Source organism: Nanorana parkeri, unplaced genomic scaffold (assembly GCF_000935625.1).
Source record: "Nanorana parkeri isolate BGI_ZX_2015 unplaced genomic scaffold, ASM93562v1 scaffold575, whole genome shotgun sequence".
Classification (NCBI taxonomy): domain Eukaryota; kingdom Metazoa; phylum Chordata; class Amphibia; order Anura; family Dicroglossidae; genus Nanorana; species Nanorana parkeri.
Window position 1 is genome coordinate 798556 of NW_017306843.1, and position 22681 is coordinate 821236.

A 22681-nucleotide genomic window follows, 5' to 3' on the forward strand; every position below is an offset into this window, starting at 1 on the left:
GAGATCTCACCAACAAAATCTCTACAAATATAAAAGACGGTCAGACAGTTTAATTTTCCAGCACCTGTAAAGCATCAATATATTGGTGCTCTGTCCCTTTAAACTGGAATTCTATATACGCTAAATTTAAAAAGCTCTCTAGCTAGTACCTGCATAGGGATACATGTTCCCATTAGAAAAACTATGCTGTAGTGACCGAAATATGCAGGGCATGAATAATAATGGAGATAAGCTACAATAATAGCAGATTATGATCCTACTAGACAGTTTCCTCTCTCTCTGGGATATCCTATAATGGTAAATGCACATCAGGATGTAATGCTGCATTACAGAATACATAAAAACTTGTACTTATCTAGAAATCTCTATTAAAACAATGGCAGAAATAAACATAGTCTCACTCTTTGGATTAGTGTGTTGGTAGAACTGCAAGATGTGAACATGAGCGATTAACATTACAAAGAGGTAATAACAGAAGTTCATTATTTATACGATGGGGGAAAAAAATAAATCACATGCAGGTCCTGACGAGCCCCCAACATCTGCCGGTTGGAAGACACACGAGACTCTTGCTAATCAGTTTTCCCATTTTTCTGAGTTTTGGTCAAACAGCCATCAGTATGATAGAGGACTTTGTAGCATCCCTTAGTGATCTTCATCATCCACATGACGTTCATTATATCCAGGGATACACTGGAGATGATCCAAGCGCATTGTGCCCCTAGGCCCAGTCTATGAAATGCCTCTGTGCCAAAAGTGGAAAAGACGCGCCCATAGTAGGTCGGTATGACAGCTATCCTGACGATGAAGAAGACGATTGTCATCAAAACTCCATTCACCATGTTGGGCACGGAATGTTTGTGGTATCGCAGCACTTCAAAGAACCACCTGCATAACTCAACAGAAGTGACAAGTTTAATGCCGGCCGCAGCTAGACAAAGTAAAAAAGTACATTTAATCAAGCAGTGCTGTTAGCGGTGAGATTAGGATGACTGATTCTTGATTGTTTCTCTACCAGATGGTCTTTAAAGGAGAACTATGAGGTGAGTGCTTTTCACTCACCTCATAGTTCCAGCCGACCTGTGACAATGAGACTGTCACAGGTCGGCTCAGTAGATCGGGAAGTGAGCAAACACATACCGGCGTTCGCTCACCTCTCAATCCTGTCACAGCTCTCTGCCGTGACAGGGGAGGGGCTGGATTCCCCACTCCCCGATCCTCCAGCGCTGACTGGCGGAACGGACGGGGGGAGGGGGCGGGTACAGCTGGCTCTGCCTCTAGATAGGCAGAGCCAGCTGTCACTCACGCAGTTGGGCGGATCCACACATAATTGTCGGGATCCGCTTCAGCTGCGGCGTCTCAGTATACCGCGGGCTGCTGCTCGCGGTATACTGCGGCGTCTCAGTATCCCGCGAGCTACAGCTCGCAGTACACTGAGCTAAGGGTGACAGGAGGATGCTAGTTTGTGTCCTCCCGTTACCCTAAGGAGAACTATGGGGAAAAGCCTTAACCCCATAGTTCTCCTTTAAAGAAGAACTTCAGACAAAACTTTTAAATAACCCTTGCAGTGGGGCTACCCCCACACTGCAAGGGTTAACTACTCATTTTGGTCTAGGGAGGAAAATAAAGTCATACACACCCGATTCTCAGAGCCGGCTGGAGGCGATAGTGCTCCCTCCAGCCTGTCTTCTCCACTACTCCAAAAGATGGTATGTCCCTCGGTGGCCTCACGTCCTATACACTGTGTATAAAACATGATGACTCAGGGACCCTAGACTGCTGCAGTAGAGGGGAAGATAGGCTGAAAGGCCTGGTCCTAAGAGAAAACTGGCTCCGTGGATCAGGTGAGTATAAAACTTTTTTATTTTCCTACCTAGACCAAAACTTTAACCGTTTCGTGGCCAGAGGTCATTGATGTCTACATGGCAAGAGCAAATATAGATGCCGCAGCATGCGTCTCTTAACTTTACAATAATTGTATGATTGATTCACATACATACATAATTTGTATGTTTTTTGTGGACACATGAGGCTTTTATTTGGTACACTATTTTAATTTAAAAAAAAATGTTTTATTTTTTTAAATTAAAAGTTTTATTATAGACATGTAAAAAATGCTTTAATTCATTTTTTTTTTCAAAATACTGTAATCAGATTACAGTGTTAAACATGCAGCCTGAAGATGGTAGTGTTCATCTGCAAGCTGAAGGCTTTCATGATCCCTGGTTCCCTATTCTTAGCGGAGATCCGAGCTGTCCGTGACTGCTGAGATTAAAGCCCGTCCAAACTCAAAAGCAAAATTGTTATGCATTGCAGTTTACCAGTCCTTAGATATGATGACTGCATTACTTTTCTTTTTTAATGGACTTTTAACTTTATTTTTAATTGGCGATCCTACCTGTAACACACTTCCTGTCCTAGGATGACAACACTCACTCACTGTACTGTATCAATGGGGAAGTGTCATCCTGATTTGGACTACAAATACCTCCTTCCCTCATCATCTCTGTTACAGGTAGGTAGGAAGAGTTTTCTAAATAACAGAAGATAGTTTGTAAAGCTGATAACATTGTTGGAGAGTTTAGTTTACTGCAGTTATAAGGATACTGGATTTCTATCAGGTTCAGCAGGTATTTTTGGGTACTTGCACAAATGTACTTAGCCTAAAAACTTAAAACAACTGCAGCCACCACAACTAAGGACTAGTAGTTGGAATATATAACATGTTCTTGAGTTTAGATATACTTTAAGAGCCACCAGCTGCACTAAATGTTGGCTGATGGATCTTAAAGGGGAAAAGGTTTATAAACAGAATCCCAGCAAGATGCCCCATTTATATACAGATGGTGGGCATGCCGGTGTTAAAGTACATGTGTAGCAAGAAGATTTAAGTTCTAGATAGAGTAGGAAGGGTTAAACCCCATCAGGTTCGTTTTTGCTTTCATTTTCCTTCACTTCCTGTCCCAGGGACGCAACAGGATGTGAAAGGATATCATCTACAAAGTGGGGGGTATCCACCTTTTAGACAGTAGTCATAGGAACATTTGTCCCTATTGGAAGATTTCCCCTCACCTCCCGTTCTGGTGACAACTTTAACCGATTTAACCGACTAAAATTTCAATTTAATGTACTTTATTCTAAAAATACTAGATTGATAAACATTTGCGCAAATACCATAATAAGATTGCAACTAGAATTTTTTTTTACTCTACAGGGCCTCTACTTTCAGAAAATATAGAATTGTTGGGGGTTTTAAGCTGTTTTCTAGCCAAAAATTAATATTTTATCGTGTGCAAATAATAAGAAAATTGCTCCGGACAGCAAGTGGCTAAAATTGGGATGGATTTCCTATCACTTTTTGTCTTGGTAATAATGGTCACCAGGACAAACAGGTGATTCTACCTCTGTGGGAACAAAGTCAGCACTACAAAGTTTACAAGGGTTTTAATCCTTCTTTACTATATCCAAAAATTATATAAAAGGCCCCATTCCCACTTTCAAATGGGACCGGTTTGCAAATTTCTCCAAGACTCAAGGCTCCAAGTGGAAATCTCTGTGCAATACAATGATAGTTGCCACCACCTGCAGCTGTTCGCAGGCCGTTCATGTGTCATCCCCTATGCTGTGATTAATTGCGGACAACCGCACCTAGAAGCGGACTGTTTGCGTCCAAGTGCGATCATTCACAGGTAAATGCAGCATGTGCGGCCTGTGAACAGCTGTGGGTGGTGGCAGCTGCCATTGTATAGTACAGCACCTCCCGCCTGCAGCTGAGCGCATGAATCTAATAAAGAAATTCGAGAGGCCCCATTCGCAAGTGTGGAAAGGAGTCTAAAAGTGCCCATACACCTGCCGATTATAGTACGATAATCGCGGGTGATCCCTTAGCTGGGAGGGCTTGCGATGATCGCAAGTACGATCTGCCTGTCCAAGATGGGCAGATCGTACGAGATTTTAATTACTTACAACCATCGCACAACGAAAGTCGTGCGATGGTTGTAAGGTGCATGGCCAGCTTAACGCTCTGTGTGCACTTTTAAAGAAATCTGTGCGGACAGGAAATTGTAGGCTGCAATTGCTTAGCTCCTTTTTTTCTCTAATGCATATCCTTTGACTTTATTCATTTAAGTCACTGACCAGGTATTAGTATGTATAGTAAGTGTGCAGATAGAGCAATCTGACGTCACTTGCTACATGCTTGTTACAGGTAAATGACTCACAAAACACAAAAAACTCAGACAGGCTTGTGGCATTTTTAGAAGCAGATCAACACCTTATTTCTTTAACAATAGATTTTCTTTCAGTTTAGGCATATTCGATTTTAAAAAACCTTAATGAAAAATTGCAGCAGTGGCTGTGACCTTTGTGGTTTCTTTCATCACCGATAAAATGTATTTTAGGGAACACTAAAAAAAAAATGTCCAAGGTCAATCAATGATCAAAAGAAACAAAGCGCTAAAGGTAGCTGTATGAGCAAAAGAATATGCTATAATTGATTCTGGCGAGGTCAGTATGGAAGCTAATATATAAGTATAAAACAGGACTAGCTTCATAAACAAGTATAGATAAAACCAGTCTAACCAAAATACAAAAATCAATTAGAACCACTAAAATTCATTCCGATACAATAACCACTGAGGAAGTCACATGACGAAACGCGTCGAGGAGGGTAGATGCTAAGTTTAGCCAGACACGAAGCTTCACGTCTGTCTCTGTGCTGTTTTTAGCTGGTCGATATTTTTTTGTCTTGTAAGCCAATTTTTGGAATAAAAGTTTATGGCTTTATATATTGCGCAATGAAGGTTCTTTCTTTCTCTTTTATTTATCTCTAAAAAAAAACGGCGGGACAAACGGCAAAGTATATTATTATTTTTTATTCCAAAAAAAACGGACTCCTCATCTGGGAGATATAGCCAAACGGCTTAGAGGAGAAAATCAACTGCTTCAGCTGCTGAGACCCGCGGGGAATACGTCTGTGCTAAAACCTAATCCCGGCACCACTCACTAAAAGTTTTCTACCAACTTCACTCTGGTGAGTACCCACCCGAGAGGGACAGTTCGGAACAATTCGAAGCACATTGCTGTTTTTGCACATTTGTACATTTGCACACGGAACTTACCGTTCACCTGTTACCCGAGAGGGACAGTTTGGATCAATCTCAAGTACACTGCTATTTTTGCACATTTTTATTTGCACATGGAAACCACCTTTCACTTGGATTTTTTAAGCATTGGACACTGATTTTGACGTTTTAAACATTGTTCGTTTATTTATTCCATCGGAATGAATTTTAGTGGTTCTAATTGATTTTTGTATTTTGGTTAGACTGGTTTTATCTATACTTGTTTATGAAGCTAGTCCTGTTTTATACTTATATATTAGCTTCCATACTGACCTCGCCAGAATCAATTATAGCTTATTCTTTTGCTCATACAGCTACCTTTAGCGCTTTGTTTCTTTTGATCATACTAGGTTCCACCTTTTTTCAGAGCAGCTTGGGGTATAATTATTCACATTTATTCACATTTATTCACATTTATTCTTACTTTATTAATTTAATTAATTTAATTTATTACTAAATTTTATTTTTCCAGAAGCGCAGATTTATTTGTTTACATTCAAGGTCAATCAATACCTACAAAGCATTTAATATATACTAAACAAGCAGGTCAGCATGCACAATCTGAAATCGCTTGCTTTGGGGTCTGAAAAGCCACTAGGACAGGCGAAGATCTGATGTTGGGGTTTGGCTAAGTACATATGGAAGGGGCACAGACTGCCACACTGATGTAACAGGCTGGGGGGGTACCAACATTTTCTTATTAGTAGTGATGTCTGAGCAATCCCCAAATAATTGGAAGCAGTAGCAGAAGGGTCTGTACAGGAAATCTATTCAAGTTTAATGATATAATGTAAAAAATGCAGGTATAAGCACAGAAAAATCTTGTATTTTAATGGTGTGATTTTTTTTTAATAAATGATTTTAACTTAATTGCAATGTGCCTCTGAATCTGCTAGAAAATATGGTTATTCCAGGAGAATCAATTCCCTAGCACAACCTCCTCCCTCCTTGTCCATCACATCCCTCTCCTCTTATAGAAGTGTTTAATTACTGTCTGTGCTGGCCCAGCACCTCTGTCCTTCCCTACATAACTTTTATTGTTGAATGGGAATACTATATTATAGATGCCAGGGGAGGAGTAAAGGGGAATACTATAAAGCAGGGGTAGCCAAACATCCCTCCAACTGTGATGAAACTACAAATTTCTTTACACATCTGCCTGTGGAAGTCATGTCTGTGGCTGTCAGAGTCTTGCAATGCCTAGTGGCCAAAGTTTGGGTACCCATGCTATAAAGTGTCACTTGAGTGACCGCGCTGAGTCTGCTGACCTCACATCCAAGATGGCAGCACCAAGAAGCAGTCTCCGGGCTTTAGGATGCCTTTTGGTAAATTGCATAAAATGAAGTAGCAAGAGGCCTTGGAATAGTTATAGGCCAAGTCAAAAAATTGTTGGTTTAGATTTAAGTTCAGTATAAATAGAATATGCATAAATAAATTCAATGCTCATAAAATCTTATTGGAATCGTATTGGCATAAGGTGCTACTGAAGTGGACCAACACATGATAGAATTTATCTTCTGATTAGGAAAGGCAATGTAGAAGCTAGAACAAAACTACTGATTCACAGTTTGGGGTGTGATTGCGAAAACCTTTGACAAATGTGTCTAGGCCAGGTCTAATGTGTACATGTACTTTTATCCAACCTGAAATAAGAACCATACAGATAACTGAAAGTCAATATTTGAAGGGTTTCACTTACCGTTGATTGACAAAAGGCGTAGAGAATTCAGCTAGGAGCCGGAAATTACCAAAATATGGCAACATTCCTTCACCCTGGAAAGTGAATTGATGGTTATAAAAATATTGATTACAAACAAGAAACTGGATACCACAGAGTTGCTGGACAAATTCCTTTAGCTACAAAAGAAAGTTAAAAAAAAATAAAGTTATTGTGTTCTTTGAGAGAGAAGTAACTTGGCAATTAAGAGTTATAGTGACCCGAGTATTTCCTCTTCACTTTAAAGGAGTTTTACATTTTCTGCCTGGAGGTGACATGACCCGGCTTTGCGGAATAATTATGGCTCGGAGGGATCACAACTGCATTTTTGCCAGGCAGCTAGCATTTTCAAATAGAGGGGTCAGAAATGGCAGCTTCCAGCACATGATAGGTTTAATACTTATAAATATACACAACTTTCTGAGATAAGCACAATGGGGGGAATTGATCAAAACTGGAACAAACAGAACCTAGAGCAGTGGCCCATGGCAACCAATGAGGGACAGTCCCTCCAAATAGGGGACACCAGCATTATTCTGGAGCAGCACAATGCATACAAATTCATTTTTTCGTTTGTCAGGCCACTTTTGGGTAAATCCAAAAATTATGGTTGATGGAGTGCACGCAGGGGCAGGTTAGATGAGTTAAATGACTCTCAGGCAACATGTTACTTTCTCCAATATCTTTTGTTTGATATCTGCACTGTACAGGAATAGGTGTAAATAAAGGAGATACACGCTACTTCCAATATTCATTTTGGCTTTTTTTGGAGTTATCACTTCACTTGGGGCATCTATAAATTTGTGCCATTCTTGCATTGTGCTAGTATTTGTTTAAAAACAGCTCTAGCAGGGGAATATCATGTGCACCTCTGCCATTTTGCTGTTTTCAATGTCTTTCAAGCTCCCAAGTTGTTGGACAACTCAGTTGAAAGAATCTTCTCTGGCACAGCATTGCCCCAACTTTGGAAACACCAATATTTTTAATGGTTTCTGCAGTACACAAGAAAAGTTAGGACTGATAGAGCACTTTAAGCTGCTTATTGGCATACTAAAAACAGCCACTCACAATCACTCAGCCAACGGAAGGGGTTTCTACTAGTGATGGGCTCGGGCGTGTTCGCAGCTCCACGTACCGAGCCCGCCAGGAAGCTGACAGCGCCGCATCGCCAATCACAAGTACTGAGCCATTTGCCAATCTCTGCAGCTGCGGACCGGGATAATGTCTCAGTAGCTGTGATGTTTGGTCGCTGCAGCGCTGTCAGCTTCCTGGCGGGCTCGGCACATGGAGCTGCGAACACGCCCGAGCCCATCACTAGTTTCTACCTCATAGCTGACTGTGGAAAATCCCTTTAATAGGTCACTGGGATCATGTTCACACAAATCGGCTTGTAAGCAATGCTTAGCATTTGCATCTTTCTTTCCTTTAATAAAAAGATTCATTATGATGTTTCTGTTGAAGAACAAATCTGAACCATCTTAATAAATAGTAGTAAGTGGCACAAAGTGGAAGATATCCAGCATCTGAAAATATGGAAAGCAGAAGCTGTTTCATTAAGCCAATGCATAATCCTATCTTTTTTGCTAAAGCTGAAGTTTATTTCTTTTTCCAGGGGTCTACCACCAGCGACTATCAATGTGACAGAATTGCGCTGCTTGCCCGCCTCTTCCTGCCCCGTTTTTGATTCATAGAATTCATACTATTATTGTTCCACAATGCAACATGCTCTGTGAGTGAAAGAGGAGTGAATGAATGGCAGAGTCTGTCCATTTAAACAGTGCATTGCATTGCGGAACAAAAATAATATGAGCTCTATGAATCGAGAAGGGGGCAGGCAAGCAGCGAAACTCAATCACACTGATAGCTGCTGGTGTCAACCCCGAGGGCACCGGAAGATAATGGCTCTGGGGTGTGTCCGTGAGCATAAAGGGAAGATTTTGTCACAAAGCAACAGCCTAGAGGAGGTGGGATACACACATCATATGTAACTAATGTGATTGGTGCTGTATCCTAAAAAAACAACAAAACCTCAGCTTTAATTAAGCAAGAAAAAGAAGCTATCGGAAAACAATGCTGAAAAGTTAACTATGTAAACAAAGCTTTACAGGTGCCATTTCTGACCACTTTTCTTGATATAAAGAAACAGCAGTTAAACTATATCTCCACCATTCTTGCAAATGAGATATTAGCAGAGTAGTGAACGTAACTGTAACTTTTTTATGCATTCTGTTTCAATAGGCCTTTATTGTATGTGCCTAAAGAACACCTAATGTGTAATGGTTGTCTGTCTACAATTATCCAACAGGCAAAATGTTATATTGTTGTTAAAATTAAAAATATTGGCCAACAGGATTAATGCAAAAGCCTGTAGCAGTATAAGGGAAACAACACAATCAATAAACAATATTAAAAAAATAATTTGCTGCATTATCTCACAACATCAAATTTTCCAATGAAGTCTAAAAGGGATGAATTACCCCTCATCGCTGGGTGACACATACCTAACAATGCTGATTAACCAAAAAAAAACAAATACAAATTCCTTTTAATCTTTCAACTACAAAAAATGCTTAAGTAATATCAAACTACTTTAAATTACTTAGGTTTGTCCAACACACTGTTTTATCCCATGCTTGGAATAAGTTTAATATACTTCAGATAGTATTTATTGTCCATTATAGAGATGTCCCATGCACATCCAAAAGTGAACTCCTGCTTCAGATCTTCTTATAAAGCAATATAACTGAGTTCCCCACCTGGTTTTCCACCCACCTATCTGCTCACTAATCAGTAAAAGAATGGAAGAACAGACCAAAAGGACACCATTTGGAGATATAGATGCAAACATTGTTTATTCGGTTTAAACTATACTCATTTATAGAGTAAGAACAATTGTTTTGGAGGACATTGATGTTTCAGTAGCTTTGATGTTTGGTCGCTGCAGCGCTGTCAGCTTCCTGGCGGGCTCGGCACATGGAGCTGCGAACACGCCCGAGCCCATCACTAGTTTCTACCTCATAGCTGACTGTGGAAAATCCCTTTAATAGGTCACTGGGATCATGTTCACACAAATCGGCTTGTAAGCAATGCTTAGCATTTGCATCTTTCTTTCCTTTAATAAAAAGATTCATTATGATGTTTCTGTTGAAGAACAAATCTGAACCATCTTAATAAATAGTAGTAAGTGGCACAAAGTGGAAGATATCCAGCATCTGAAAATATGGAAAGCAGAAGCTGTTTCATTAAGCCAATGCATAATCCTATCTTTTTTGCTAAAGCTGAAGTTTATTTCTTTTTCCAGGGGTCTACCACCAGCGACTATCAATGTGACAGAATTGCGCTGCTTGCCCGCCTCTTCCTGCCCCGTTTTTGATTCATAGAATTCATACTATTATTGTTCCACAATGCAACATGCTCTGTGAGTGAAAGAGGAGTGAATGAATGGCAGAGTCTGTCCATTTAAACAGTGCATTGCATTGCGGAACAAAAATAATATGAGCTCTATGAATCGAGAAGGGGGCAGGCAAGCAGCGAAACTCAATCACACTGATAGCTGCTGGTGTCAACCCCGAGGGCACCGGAAGATAATGGCTCTGGGGTGTGTCCGTGAGCATAAAGGGAAGATTTTGTCACAAAGCAACAGCCTAGAGGAGGTGGGATACACACATCATATGTAACTAATGTGATTGGTGCTGTATCCTAAAAAAACAACAAAACCTCAGCTTTAATTAAGCAAGAAAAAGAAGCTATCGGAAAACAATGCTGAAAAGTTAACTATGTAAACAAAGCTTTACAGGTGCCATTTCTGACCACTTTTCTTGATATAAAGAAACAGCAGTTAAACTATATCTCCACCATTCTTGCAAATGAGATATTAGCAGAGTAGTGAACGTAACTGTAACTTTTTTATGCATTCTGTTTCAATAGGCCTTTATTGTATGTGCCTAAAGAACACCTAATGTGTAATGGTTGTCTGTCTACAATTATCCAACAGGCAAAATGTTATATTGTTGTTAAAATTAAAAATATTGGCCAACAGGATTAATGCAAAAGCCTGTAGCAGTATAAGGGAAACAACACAATCAATAAACAATATTAAAAAAATAATTTGCTGCATTATCTCACAACATCAAATTTTCCAATGAAGTCTAAAAGGGATGAATTACCCCTCATCGCTGGGTGACACATACCTAACAATGCTGATTAACCAAAAAAAAACAAATACAAATTCCTTTTAATCTTTCAACTACAAAAAATGCTTAAGTAATATCAAACTACTTTAAATTACTTAGGTTTGTCCAACACACTGTTTTATCCCATGCTTGGAATAAGTTTAATATACTTCAGATAGTATTTATTGTCCATTATAGAGATGTCCCATGCACATCCAAAAGTGAACTCCTGCTTCAGATCTTCTTATAAAGCAATATAACTGAGTTCCCCACCTGGTTTTCCACCCACCTATCTGCTCACTAATCAGTAAAAGAATGGAAGAACAGACCAAAAGGACACCATTTGGAGATATAGATGCAAACATTGTTTATTCGGTTTAAACTATACTCATTTATAGAGTAAGAACAATTGTTTTGGAGGACATTGAGAGACCAATGTCACTAGAGATTGAACAGGTTAGAATTTGATCAGAGATACACAGAAATACATCTGTGCTCTAGGCTAGGACTTCTTAGTGGATGTGCATGCTGGGTGAAAGGATATACAATACCAGCAAAACTTACTTTCCGTTGTTACTTCTAAAACCCAAGACCCATCTGTGTTTTGCAAGAAGTCTTGTACAGAGGTTCATAAGTAGATTAAAGTGAGAAATGCCTTCCATAATAGGCAGTGCATAAAGGACATAACTTGGCCAGTATTATACAAAAGGAATACCTGCTATCTGTTAAGCGTTAGCAATATCCGCAAGAATTTACACTGACCAACATATAAACGGATTCAACCAATTGTTGCTAGTGGGAGCAGACCAAGCTAGTTAGCATTCAATTTTGATAGTGCATGCCCATGTGTTTTTCTATCACATTTTCTACATAGGGCTACAGCTGTACTGGAGCTATAGATGTAAAGCAGTGAACAGTGAACAGAGCTCAGAGCAAAGTTAGCTATAACAGGACAGGCCAAATAAGGCCCTTAACAACCATATGCAGGTTAAGAATTTTGGAACAAATTTGCATAGTGATCGAAAACCTTAATTAAAAAAGAAAGAGAGTCTTATGTAAGAATCTGTAATCGAATTATTATAAAAATGTGCATGACTTACTTTAAGTTTAACTCTTGAGACAGTTTACCTGAAGTCTGACAGCTGCTGCCCTGGCAACTGCCTTGCCTCAGACACCATTTACCAACTCATAAGCATGTACAATAATATTAAATATAGTCTGGTATTTAAAAGGAATGTTGGCTACAGGGCTTTGTCAGTTGATGTATGCTCAGAAGCTTGGAAATAGTGCCTGCTATTAGGTAATTGACAGGGCAGCAGCTGTCAGACTTCCGGTGATCTCTCACCTCTACAGTAAATCAAGCAAAAAAGCAGTACACTGGGAGAGTAAAAAAAGCTAAGGAGAAATATAAACCTTTCAAGCCTGTACATTTATAATATTTAGGAGTGGATGTTCATTTACATAAGCTTGTGAGTTGTGACTGATTCTTTTTAATGGTCAAGTCTAGACAAAAATTGTATTCCAGTTTCAGGAAGCCATTGGTGGCTTAAGTGACCCAATGGCTTATTTTCTTTCTTGGAAACTTTTATACATCATATCTTTGATTGATTTCTTCCACTGGCAATTAGAAATACAAAATTAACTGTCATGGTCCTCTGGTGATTTTTACATAATGTAAATAGACTAATGTTCTAGCATATTCTAGAAGTAGTCAGAAACAAAAAGTTAGGTGTTTATCCTGAAGCGAGATGTGAAACCAATGGGTTATTAACTGAAACCAATTGATTATTCACTTCAGCTGCTTCCATCTAATAATAATGCCAACTATTAATGATATAAGCTTTGAGTGCACATAAATAGTTTAATTTATTAGAACTCATTAGAAAAATGTAATCTGTATGATCATTGCCCTTGAGCAGCAAGTTTAGGAGCAATAGCCAATAGACTTTTACTCACTGCAGTTCTTGTGTAGATATCCAGATCTCTTTGTTTTAGAACAGCCTTATTTTGGGGGGAAATACTTTCCAAAATCGGTATATTTGCATTGTTACTGCTTTTGAAAAGAAAAAAAAGCCAATTAGCCAAATCAAGCATAAGATAAGAATCTGCATTGGCATTAAAAAGAGGCTGAAAGTATATTGTAACTGAGCAATGTTATCTGTTCACTGCTAGAGGGTATAATAAAATAATATCAGGTAATCGCACATCTTCAGCCATAGCTTTCACTGCTGCTGTTTAATAACCATATACTGTCACATGGCTGTAGGGGAAAATATTATGACTTCAATTAATTTTAAATTGTCAAAAGGGAAAAAAAGTAAAGATAATATTTATTGTATTGCAATGTAACCGACTAAGTAAGGTTTAATACAAAATCATATTCATCCTGTAAGGAGAAATAAAAACCCATTTAGGTTTTAATGAAATCTTTAGTGAAATAATGCACCTGGACTGCCAATAGTACCATATGATATTGCATCTCCCCATGCATGCACGTCTGTTCAGTTTTCCTATTTAGTGCCCTGCTGGCCCCGAATCCCTATATCTAGTCTCTGGTATGCAAAATCAACCCAGCCTCCGAGGTCAAGAGACTGACTCCACACCCATCTTCTAACCTTCACTACTGTCCAGTTAGAATAGGTATCACTTCACAGCAATAGGTCAATAGTGAGGCTTGGAAAGCATCTAATGACAACAGCAGTTAAGGGAATTATTTCACTTCAGGTTTCCTATAATAACAGTGCAAAGAGCAATGGTGTGCACTGACCCATGACAGCCAATCAGAAATTAGTTTTCTACAGATTTTAGTGTGTGAACTATTGAAAAATTATTTCTGAGAGGTTGTAAATGGTTCTTGCAACCCACTGCCCTTACTGCCCTCTTTAAGAACCTCAATTTGCTCAGTATCAGAGACCACTGGCATAACCTACCCAATGATTTGATGAAAGCATGAGAAATGACAAACATAGCCCAATCGCCTAAAGAAAAAGTGAAAAACTCAACAACAAAAAAAGGTAAAGCAATAAACACCAGGAAAAGAGGAACAAAATATAACAAAAAGATAGGAATGACAGGGAAACAGGACAGACAATGATGTGGCACAGACAGATCATTATCATTGAGTGAGTCTCGCACAAGAACTTTATTACCCACAGCAACCAGTCCGAGTCTCCATTTCCCTTCACTATATTGTAATGAATGAATGGAAATGTTTTTGTACTTTCTATGAACAATAGACAGTTCTTATTGTATACACTTTCACAGATGAAGCTTTCTATGCTTCATGTGTAAAAAGTATAGGAACAAAATAGATTGGTGTGTTTCTATTGCATTCAGTCAGCTGCTTACTTTTATTTTCCAACCTGTGATGTTATCATGAAGGATGGCTGGTTGCTGTTGGCAACTCCTTCACTTACCTGTCTTAGTTCTTTAACATGAGTCCTAATTTAATGTAAAGGATACAAATGATGTGTGTAATAAACAAAAGGAAGATGCAGATATTTTCAGCATCCCTTGCTCTGTATGGTCATAGAAAATGGCCACTATAGGTCCCCAGCTGTCTCTGAATTGAAATCTTAACAATCCTTACGAAGGGGGTAGCGTAATGACAGATGAAGTGTGGCTGGTTTTCTAACAGGATTCAAGTGACCTCTTTCTTCTAAGAGGCTACACTAACAAGACATACTTACAGCTTTATGAGCACACATAAACCTAAAAGGCAAGAGGTGACTCCAATGCAACATATATGAACAGTCCTTATACCAGTACTCATACATACTGGAAAATCCATATCCTCAAGCATTGGGACAGCTTGGCTTATACTATTAGTAATACACACAGACAAGTCAGTAACTGGCTTAATATATGTTTGTGGAAGCTGAGAACAAAAAACAGAATGAATAATACCCATATGTTATGTTTAGTATTGAGTACAGAGAGTGAGGACATTAGTTGGGTTAACACAATACCATCTAATGTGATAGATTATGCTCTGACAACACAAGTGATGTGCCTTCGAAGATCTGCCCTAATTATAGAAAGATAATGGCTGCTTCTATACATATTTGAATGTTTGATTGGGGAATGGTTAAACCTCTGTCAAGTTTTTTCTTATTTTGTTTGCCATTTCCCATTGGGGAGCTTTTCATTCACACAACAGTAAGCGACATGGAATCTCTAATGTAAGGGACAGTTGTCACTTAACAGGCATCTTCATTGGACAATTTCCTCTAATGATAAAAAAATTTTTTAGATATTCCGGTTCTGGGGATAACTCAAAATAACACAAAAAGGGTAAATTTCCCCAGCTAGGGCACAGTGATAAAAAAAAAAAACCCTGATTGAGGTTTACACCCATTCCACATTTTATCCAAAATAAAAAAAAACACATGTTGGATTTAGATATAGTTTAAACATAGTTCCCTCCTACAACCTTGAGTACTTCTCCTGGTGTTGAAAGGGAATTACATTTTGTTTTCTTTTCACATACTTCCAAACTCTGTATTTTGCTTATTATTACATCACATTTAAAACTTCATTACAGCTAATTTAGGTAAATTTGAAAAAATGAAAACCTTCTATTTGATAAGGGCTCTTTATGCTATGATTGCACTTATGGGAACAACAGCAGGACCCCATTCCTTTATTGTTCCCATTAGTGGTCAGGTGGGAGTCCAACCAGTAACATCCAGAGGTTTCTGCAAAGAACACTACCTTTTATATTTACTCCGCAATACCAAAAACTTCACCAGGAAGTAAATGTCTACCTATAGGTCCCTTTCTTTGGAAATCCCAAGAGATGCAGGACTTCCCAGATTTTTCTGGGCAATAGACATAAGTGAAAAATCAGATGTGCGTGCACAAACCAACTGTCTCACAAGGTCTTTCAAAAGGTGGCCATAATTAAAAAAAACTTACGATCTGCCCATCTTGGACAGGCAGATCGTACTTGCAATCATCGCAAGCCCGCCCCCCTGAAGGGCGGGCTTCTGATGACCGCAATGCTGAACCCGCCCGTTCGGCATTTGTCTCCCGAGCATCATTCAAACCAGCCGAAAATCGTAAGATTTTCGGCTGGTTTTCTAGCATGCTCCTTAGACAAAAGACGTGCGACCGTACAGTAGAAACGGTCGCACGCCTTCATTCACACTGCACGATTCTCGTACGATCGCGGGATTTCCCGCGATTCTTGTACGAGAATCGTGCAGTGTATGGGCACCTTTAGAGTGTAGAAAATACCTTCTGTGTATGGTGGATCACGTGACTCACACTCCTAATTTATACTTGTCAAGAATGGTGCCAGGTGATTGTCCCATATTTACACATGGGAAGGAGACAGTTCTTAGTCTTATGTAAGCTCTAAATAGCTTATGTAAGATTATACATGGCTTACTCATAATTGAAGCAATGGGGGACTGGGCTGGGGGTTGGATGAAGGGAAGGTAAGTATCTGCTGTATGCCAGAATTAAGGGGAACTTGTTGCTTTGACCTGCATACAGTAGATAAAACACAGGGTCACTTTAAAGAGTTACGTTTACTGTAACTTATACTAGGAGACTGCTGAAGGAAATTAAGTTGGTCTGTGTCTGGAAAGTTTTCAAACACAGGACCAGTGCAGGAACAGCATGTACAACTCCACAATAAATAACGTCTTCATTCCCACCTGCGCTATGTGCAATTTATTAAGATTCCTATTACCATGTGTGTATCATGTCGATTCTCGAAAATCCCACTGCAAAAATGTTGGTTCCAGAGTTAGCTTTCTAACAGGCTTCTTATCAAAACCTTCTTTGAGCAACATATTCCTAGGAGACTTTGACCTACAATTGTAAACAGATATAACTCTATGTTTAGAATACAACTAGGTAACTATCCATAAAATGTAAGGATATCCAGATACCAGTTCAGATACCAGTGCAGATACTTGGCATTTTCACGAGAACTACCAGGGTTGCAGCGGTTGCAGCTGGGACCTAGCACTGGCGCTCCACCACTGTCCTGAAATCATTAGACTGTATTGTTTTAGGAAAACTGTCACATGACAATAAACAAAAATGCATCAGTACTTGGACAAGTATCAGTACTTGTACTTGGAAAAATGGTATCTGTGCATAAAAAAAATAATGCATTAAAATGGGGATACACAAATCCCAGGAGCTCTCCCCGCCCCCCACATACACACACAGATATGCGTCGGGTGCGCCTACGTGCGAAGACGATTGCGCCTATTGTGCCGCACATCTTACATATCGCCGCAAACGTCGAGAGTGAGAGCAATATTTTTAGAGCCATTAAGGCCAGGTTCACACCTGAGCGTTTTACAGCGCTGATCGATGTGCTGTAAAACGCCCAGCAAGTGAAATCCCATTATTTCCTATGGGCATGGTTCCCACCTGGGCGTATTTCAGCGCGTCGGAATGCGCTGGAAAACGCCCTACGCCCAAAGAAGTACAGGAGCTTTCCGCGCGTATCCATTAGGATACAGCTGGATAGCCCTCGTAAACGTGCGTTTGATGCGCCTTTCGTGGACCGCAAATCGGGTAAAAACGCTCATATTTCGATCACCTAGGTGGGAACCCAGCCTAAAGGAGAACTATGAGGTGAGTGCTTTTCACTCACCTCATAGTTCTAGCCGACCTGTGACAATGAGACTGCCACAGGTCGGCTTAGTAGATCGGGAGGTGAGCGAACACATACCGGCGTTCGCTCACTTCTCGATCCTGTCACGGCCCTCTGCCATGGCAGGGGAGGGGCTGGATTTCCCCCTGCCCGCTACGATCCTCCAGCGCTGACTGGCGGAACGGATGGGGGAGGGGCGGGTACAGCTGGCTCTGCCTCTAGATAGGCAGAGCCAGCTGTCACTCAGCTGGGTGGATCCATACATAATTGTCGGTCAGTATTCCGGGAGCTGTAGCTCGCTATATACAGAGCTTTGGGTCTGGGGAGGACGCTAGTTTGTGTCCTCCCGTTACCCTAAGGAGAACTATGGGGAAAAGCCCTCACCCCATAATTCTCCTTTAATCACTGATAACACTAAACTGATGAACAGTAAAAGCGTTTTAATCGTCGCCTATGGGCGTTTTTTGCGATTTTTGCGGGCTTGACATGTTTGGTGTCTATTTACCCGACGTGACCCCGACTTTTATGTTTAACTAAAAATATGGGTAAGAATAAATGTTTTATAACATAATGTAGGGAAACTTTTTTTTTTTTTTTAGATTTATGATGACATTTTTGACTGACTGGTGAGACACCATCACATTATATATACATATATATGTGAGCTGCTTTACCTATCAAAGGATTATTTTTCTTCATAGATGCCAGAGATTTTACTCAGCTCTGCCAGATAGTAGAGCCAACCCGGAGATCTGGCTTTTCTCTATTTTAGTTAAAGTGTATGTAACAATGAACTTCTCTTATGTGATCAGTTTTGCTCTGAAACTATACCATTGAAAGTGTTTTGTTTTATCTGCTTGACAGTTCACTGTCATGGCATGAAAACAAATGGGCAGAGCGAGTGGTGATGTCACCAGTGGCTCCACCCATCTGTTTACATTTGGGCCGGGAGCTGTTGAATGTCTCATTTAGCGGCGGCAGTGCATCAGAAGAGCTCAGGGCTGGCGGCCTTCTTTTTATTTCGGCGAGTTGGAGGCGGCGTTCATCGTGATTGATCTTGGATTACATTGCTTGACAACATGATTGATTTTGGACTGCAGCGTTGGTTAATTTTTTTTTTTTTAAATAAAGGAATCGTCAAAAACTGTTTTTGTGTCTTTGTTCATTTAAAAGGATTTTTTCAAAAGTCTGTGTTTATTTACTTTTTATTTAATTCTTTAGCGAATGAGTAGGGGTACAACTACCCCTTACTCATTTAAAAGTTGGGGGCGGCATCTGGGTGCCCCCTTTATGAAAGGGGGTACCCAGATAGAGATGAGCCCCCCTGCCCGCAGACCCCCACAACCACCCGGCCAGATTTGTTGGGAAGTGGCCCTTGTCCCTATCAGTATGGCATGTGGCCTGGTGTGGCCCAGGGAGGGGGGGGGCTTTCTCTCGTCCTCCCCTTTCCTGCGCTGCCAGGCCACCGTTTGGATTAAAGGTCTGCTTGGGAATTTTAGTGGGGACCCCTTAAAATTCCTACCAGACCTAAAGGGTCTGGTATTACTTTTTTGGGAGAACCCCACGCATTTTTTTTAAACTCAGGTCCCTCCTAATATTCCTACCAGACCTAAAGGGTCTAGTATAGTTTAGGAGGGGGACACCACACTGTTGTTTTTTCATTCTATTTTTTTACAACTTCCGGGGAGAACTGTCTGCCGAAGTCTGTCTTCAGCTTGCTGAGTGCTTTGGCTGCTGTACGGGCTATTGTGAATAGCCCGTGCAGCAGCCCTTCGGTTTGGCTGAACCAAAGGCTTCCTGCAGCCGAAGTGAGCCAAAGGGTTAGCCGAATGCTTGGCTTAATCCTTCGGCAGCTTAATGAATAACCCCCTAAGATTATGACCGCTATGGATTCTTAACTCCTTCTTCCAAGGTATCTCTTCCATACAGATTCTTCGGAAATAAATAAAGCAATTTGCATTCTCGTAGTTTTCTGGACTGCATTAGCAGTTTTATTAACAATTGTACTAGTTGCCCTGCACTACTCTAAACCTCTTTTACATGTTTGTTAAACTGGATGTACACCATTCAGCCAAACGTTTGTGGACACCTGAACATCACACCTACGAATATGGCCAAAAGTATGTGAACAACTTCATATTATTCAGTTACAGTGTATCCAGCATGCAGTACAAAGACATTCCGGAAAGCCTTTCCAGAAGAGTGACGGCTGTTATAGTTACAATGGGGTGGCCAACACAATCTTAGTGCCCATGATTTTGGAGTGGGATCTCTAACAAGCTCGTGTAGGTGTAATGGTCAGCTGTCCACAATCAGACCCAAAAACTTCCTTCCAAGCTTTAAAATCCATGGCATGCATCTTTGCAACCTTAAATGGACACATGAAAGTTGTGTACCGACCTGCCTCTTCCTGCCTCCTGTACCTCACCATTGATCTAAACCAATAAAGGGCACGGACCTGAGATTCATTGCGGAGATTCACAGAAATAACCTCCCAATTTTTTAAGGTTTTCATGAAGAAATCTTTAGGTATACCCAAGTCACTAAAGTTACCTGTATTCCAACCACACAAGCAGTTTAGAAATGCTAACCATAATGGCACTTTACTTTAACCTTAAATACATGCTGTGTTTTACTCTAACACATTTACACAACATAAAGCTTCTGGCAGGGTAAAATGTATAAAGCACATAAGTACAGATGAAAAATAACTACTACACATTAGATGAAGGGTGGGAGAATCATTAAGGGGAAATGGAAATGTATGCTCTTATTAGCACACAACGACAGGGTTATGAAACACACAGCAACTAATATTTTACTACTTGGACTGCTATATACGGATAAAGGTAAAATCTGATTGTTTGCTATGCGTTACTATATATCACTTACTGCTCTATCTGATTAAATAAGTCTGTTGATCATGCTAAAAGGAATAATGAGAGAAATTAGTGCTATTTGTTCAATTTTAGTTGATAATGGTGCAGTTTAATCTATATGCATTCATCTAGATTACAGGATGCTTAGATGTTATATTTATTAAAAGTCATTCAAAAATATAGAATGTCACTTATAGAAAAGGCATGCAATTCATCCAACTATTGAATGTCTATAAAGTGGTTACATGTACAATTCTTTATTCAAGTGACTGCATAAGGAGAATAGGAATCGTCCCTACAACTCGACAGGAAGTCCATTATAGGTCTCTATGACCAGGTAAGACTGATTTCTACATCTGACAGTATTTATAGTAAGTCAAAAAGAAGTAGGGGTAACTGTATCTCACAGAAGGGTAATCAAATAATAACTGGTGTAGCAGAGCACTTACAGAACTTCTGCCTCGTAGTACCTGAAGTGTATTACTGGTTTAGATCTCAGACAGCATAGTGTAAATGTGAATACCAGTAAATTATTGGGGAATCACTTTAATGGGGAGAGACTGCAATAAGATCCTGAATGTGCTTTCAATTCTTCCTCGCTCTACAAAATGGGTTTTTACTGATGTCTGTGTACCACTTGGGGGACTTTTCCTTACTTCCTGTCCTATCTGGCACTCCTCAAATCCACAGGAAGTGGGGAGATTTTCTCACACTACTTGTTTTGACACCGATCAAATAGGAAGCGAGAGGATACATCTCCCAAATGGGGATACAGACAACAATAAGAAGTGTACAGAGGTTCTAAACCTTCCTTAGTCTAGGTTGTTTGGAGTTTTAATATCAAGCACCTTGGGCTTTAATATCAAGCACCTATAGGGTGTGCTTACACCAGAGTACATAGGTCGACACACTTTGTGATGATGTATGCTGGCAAACATTTTCAGCACATTGGTGGGAATTAACAAAGAGTAGCGCAGCCATGGAGATTGAGAAAATGGAGCAGATCCTGCTCCTATATAATAATGCTGGCACAAGCCCCTTTGAGAATTAGGTGCAATCTACTCTGTTTTCTATTCCTCTTGTGCGCCCAGAGCAGGACAGCTGACAATACTCACTCCAGCTCCCTCTACCTTCCCCCCTCTCAGCTGAAAAATTAACAGTAGTGCATAAAAGGCATGGGCAGGAGTATTCCATGCTACATGTAGGCTCTGCCCATGTAGTGTGTTCACTGCACAGGCAGAGAGAGACATGTGCGCCGTCTTCCAGGTTAGCGGCAGACAGTTAACATCCTGTACGCCAGGTGAAATCTGGTGGGATCTGCACCAGTTTTCTATGCTGAAAACTGCCGCTAACCCTTTTGTTAATTAGGTGTGGAACCCATGCCAGTTTCTTTTTCACTCTAAAATAGAAACCAGTGTAGGTGGTGCAAATAGACATGAAACAGGTGCATCTGCTTTGTTAATGTGGAGCACACCAGAAAGTTTGTTAAAGAAGGACTCTGGGCAAATAAAATCTTAACTCTTGCAGAGGGGCTGCAAGCGATGGAATGTCCCTTGGCATCCTCATGTCCTCTATACTAAATAGGACATGATGACTCACAGGATCTTAGACCTCCAGAGCGAAGGGGGAGAGAGGCTGAAGGGAACAGTCTAGGAGCCAGCCCGGGATATCATTACGGGTAAGTACATCTCTGTTATTTTAGCTCCCTAAGCCAAACAAGCACTTAACCCTTGCAGTGCGGGGGTAGCCCCACTGTAAGGGTTAAGATTTTATTTGCCCATAGTTTTTCTTCAATTCATTCATTGTGTTTTACATTGTGAGTAAGGATTTGGGGTGAGATAAGTGTCACATATTAAGGAGTGTTAGGAGTTTAGTTTTAGCTTGGGAATATTAGAATTAGAATTATGGGGAACTATGGTCTGGCCGCGATAGAGTATGGCTGCCTGATCTGAGTGCTGCATCACAGGACCTCTCAGATTAGCAATTTACAGCATATAAAACAGCAAATCACCTGTCGGATTCACTCCCCTAGGTACCGCACCTGCTCCAGCCATGATAAAAAGCAAAGACAAGGCTAAGGGACCTAAGAAGCTGACAGACTTCTATCCACGGCCTGAACGGGGGATCAATCAAAATGGCTCCTTCACCTCACGGCCCTCAGAAACACAGTG

General features: G+C 40.3%; 1 protein-coding gene across 2 annotated transcripts in view; it reads right to left on the bottom strand.

Moving 5' to 3' along the window:
* Positions 1–221: 221 nt before the first annotated feature.
* Positions 222–22681, bottom strand: part of TMEM56 (transmembrane protein 56) — a 63740-nt gene continuing 41280 nt past the window's right edge. For both annotated transcript variants that reach the window (XM_018562375.1, XM_018562376.1), the window contains 2 exons: positions 6823–6896; positions 222–888 (listed from right to left, as the gene is read on the bottom strand). In XM_018562375.1, the coding sequence (XP_018417877.1) occupies positions 573–888; positions 6823–6896 (390 nt within the window). In that variant the 3' untranslated portion in view covers positions 222–572. The remainder of the gene's footprint in view (positions 889–6822; positions 6897–22681) is intronic.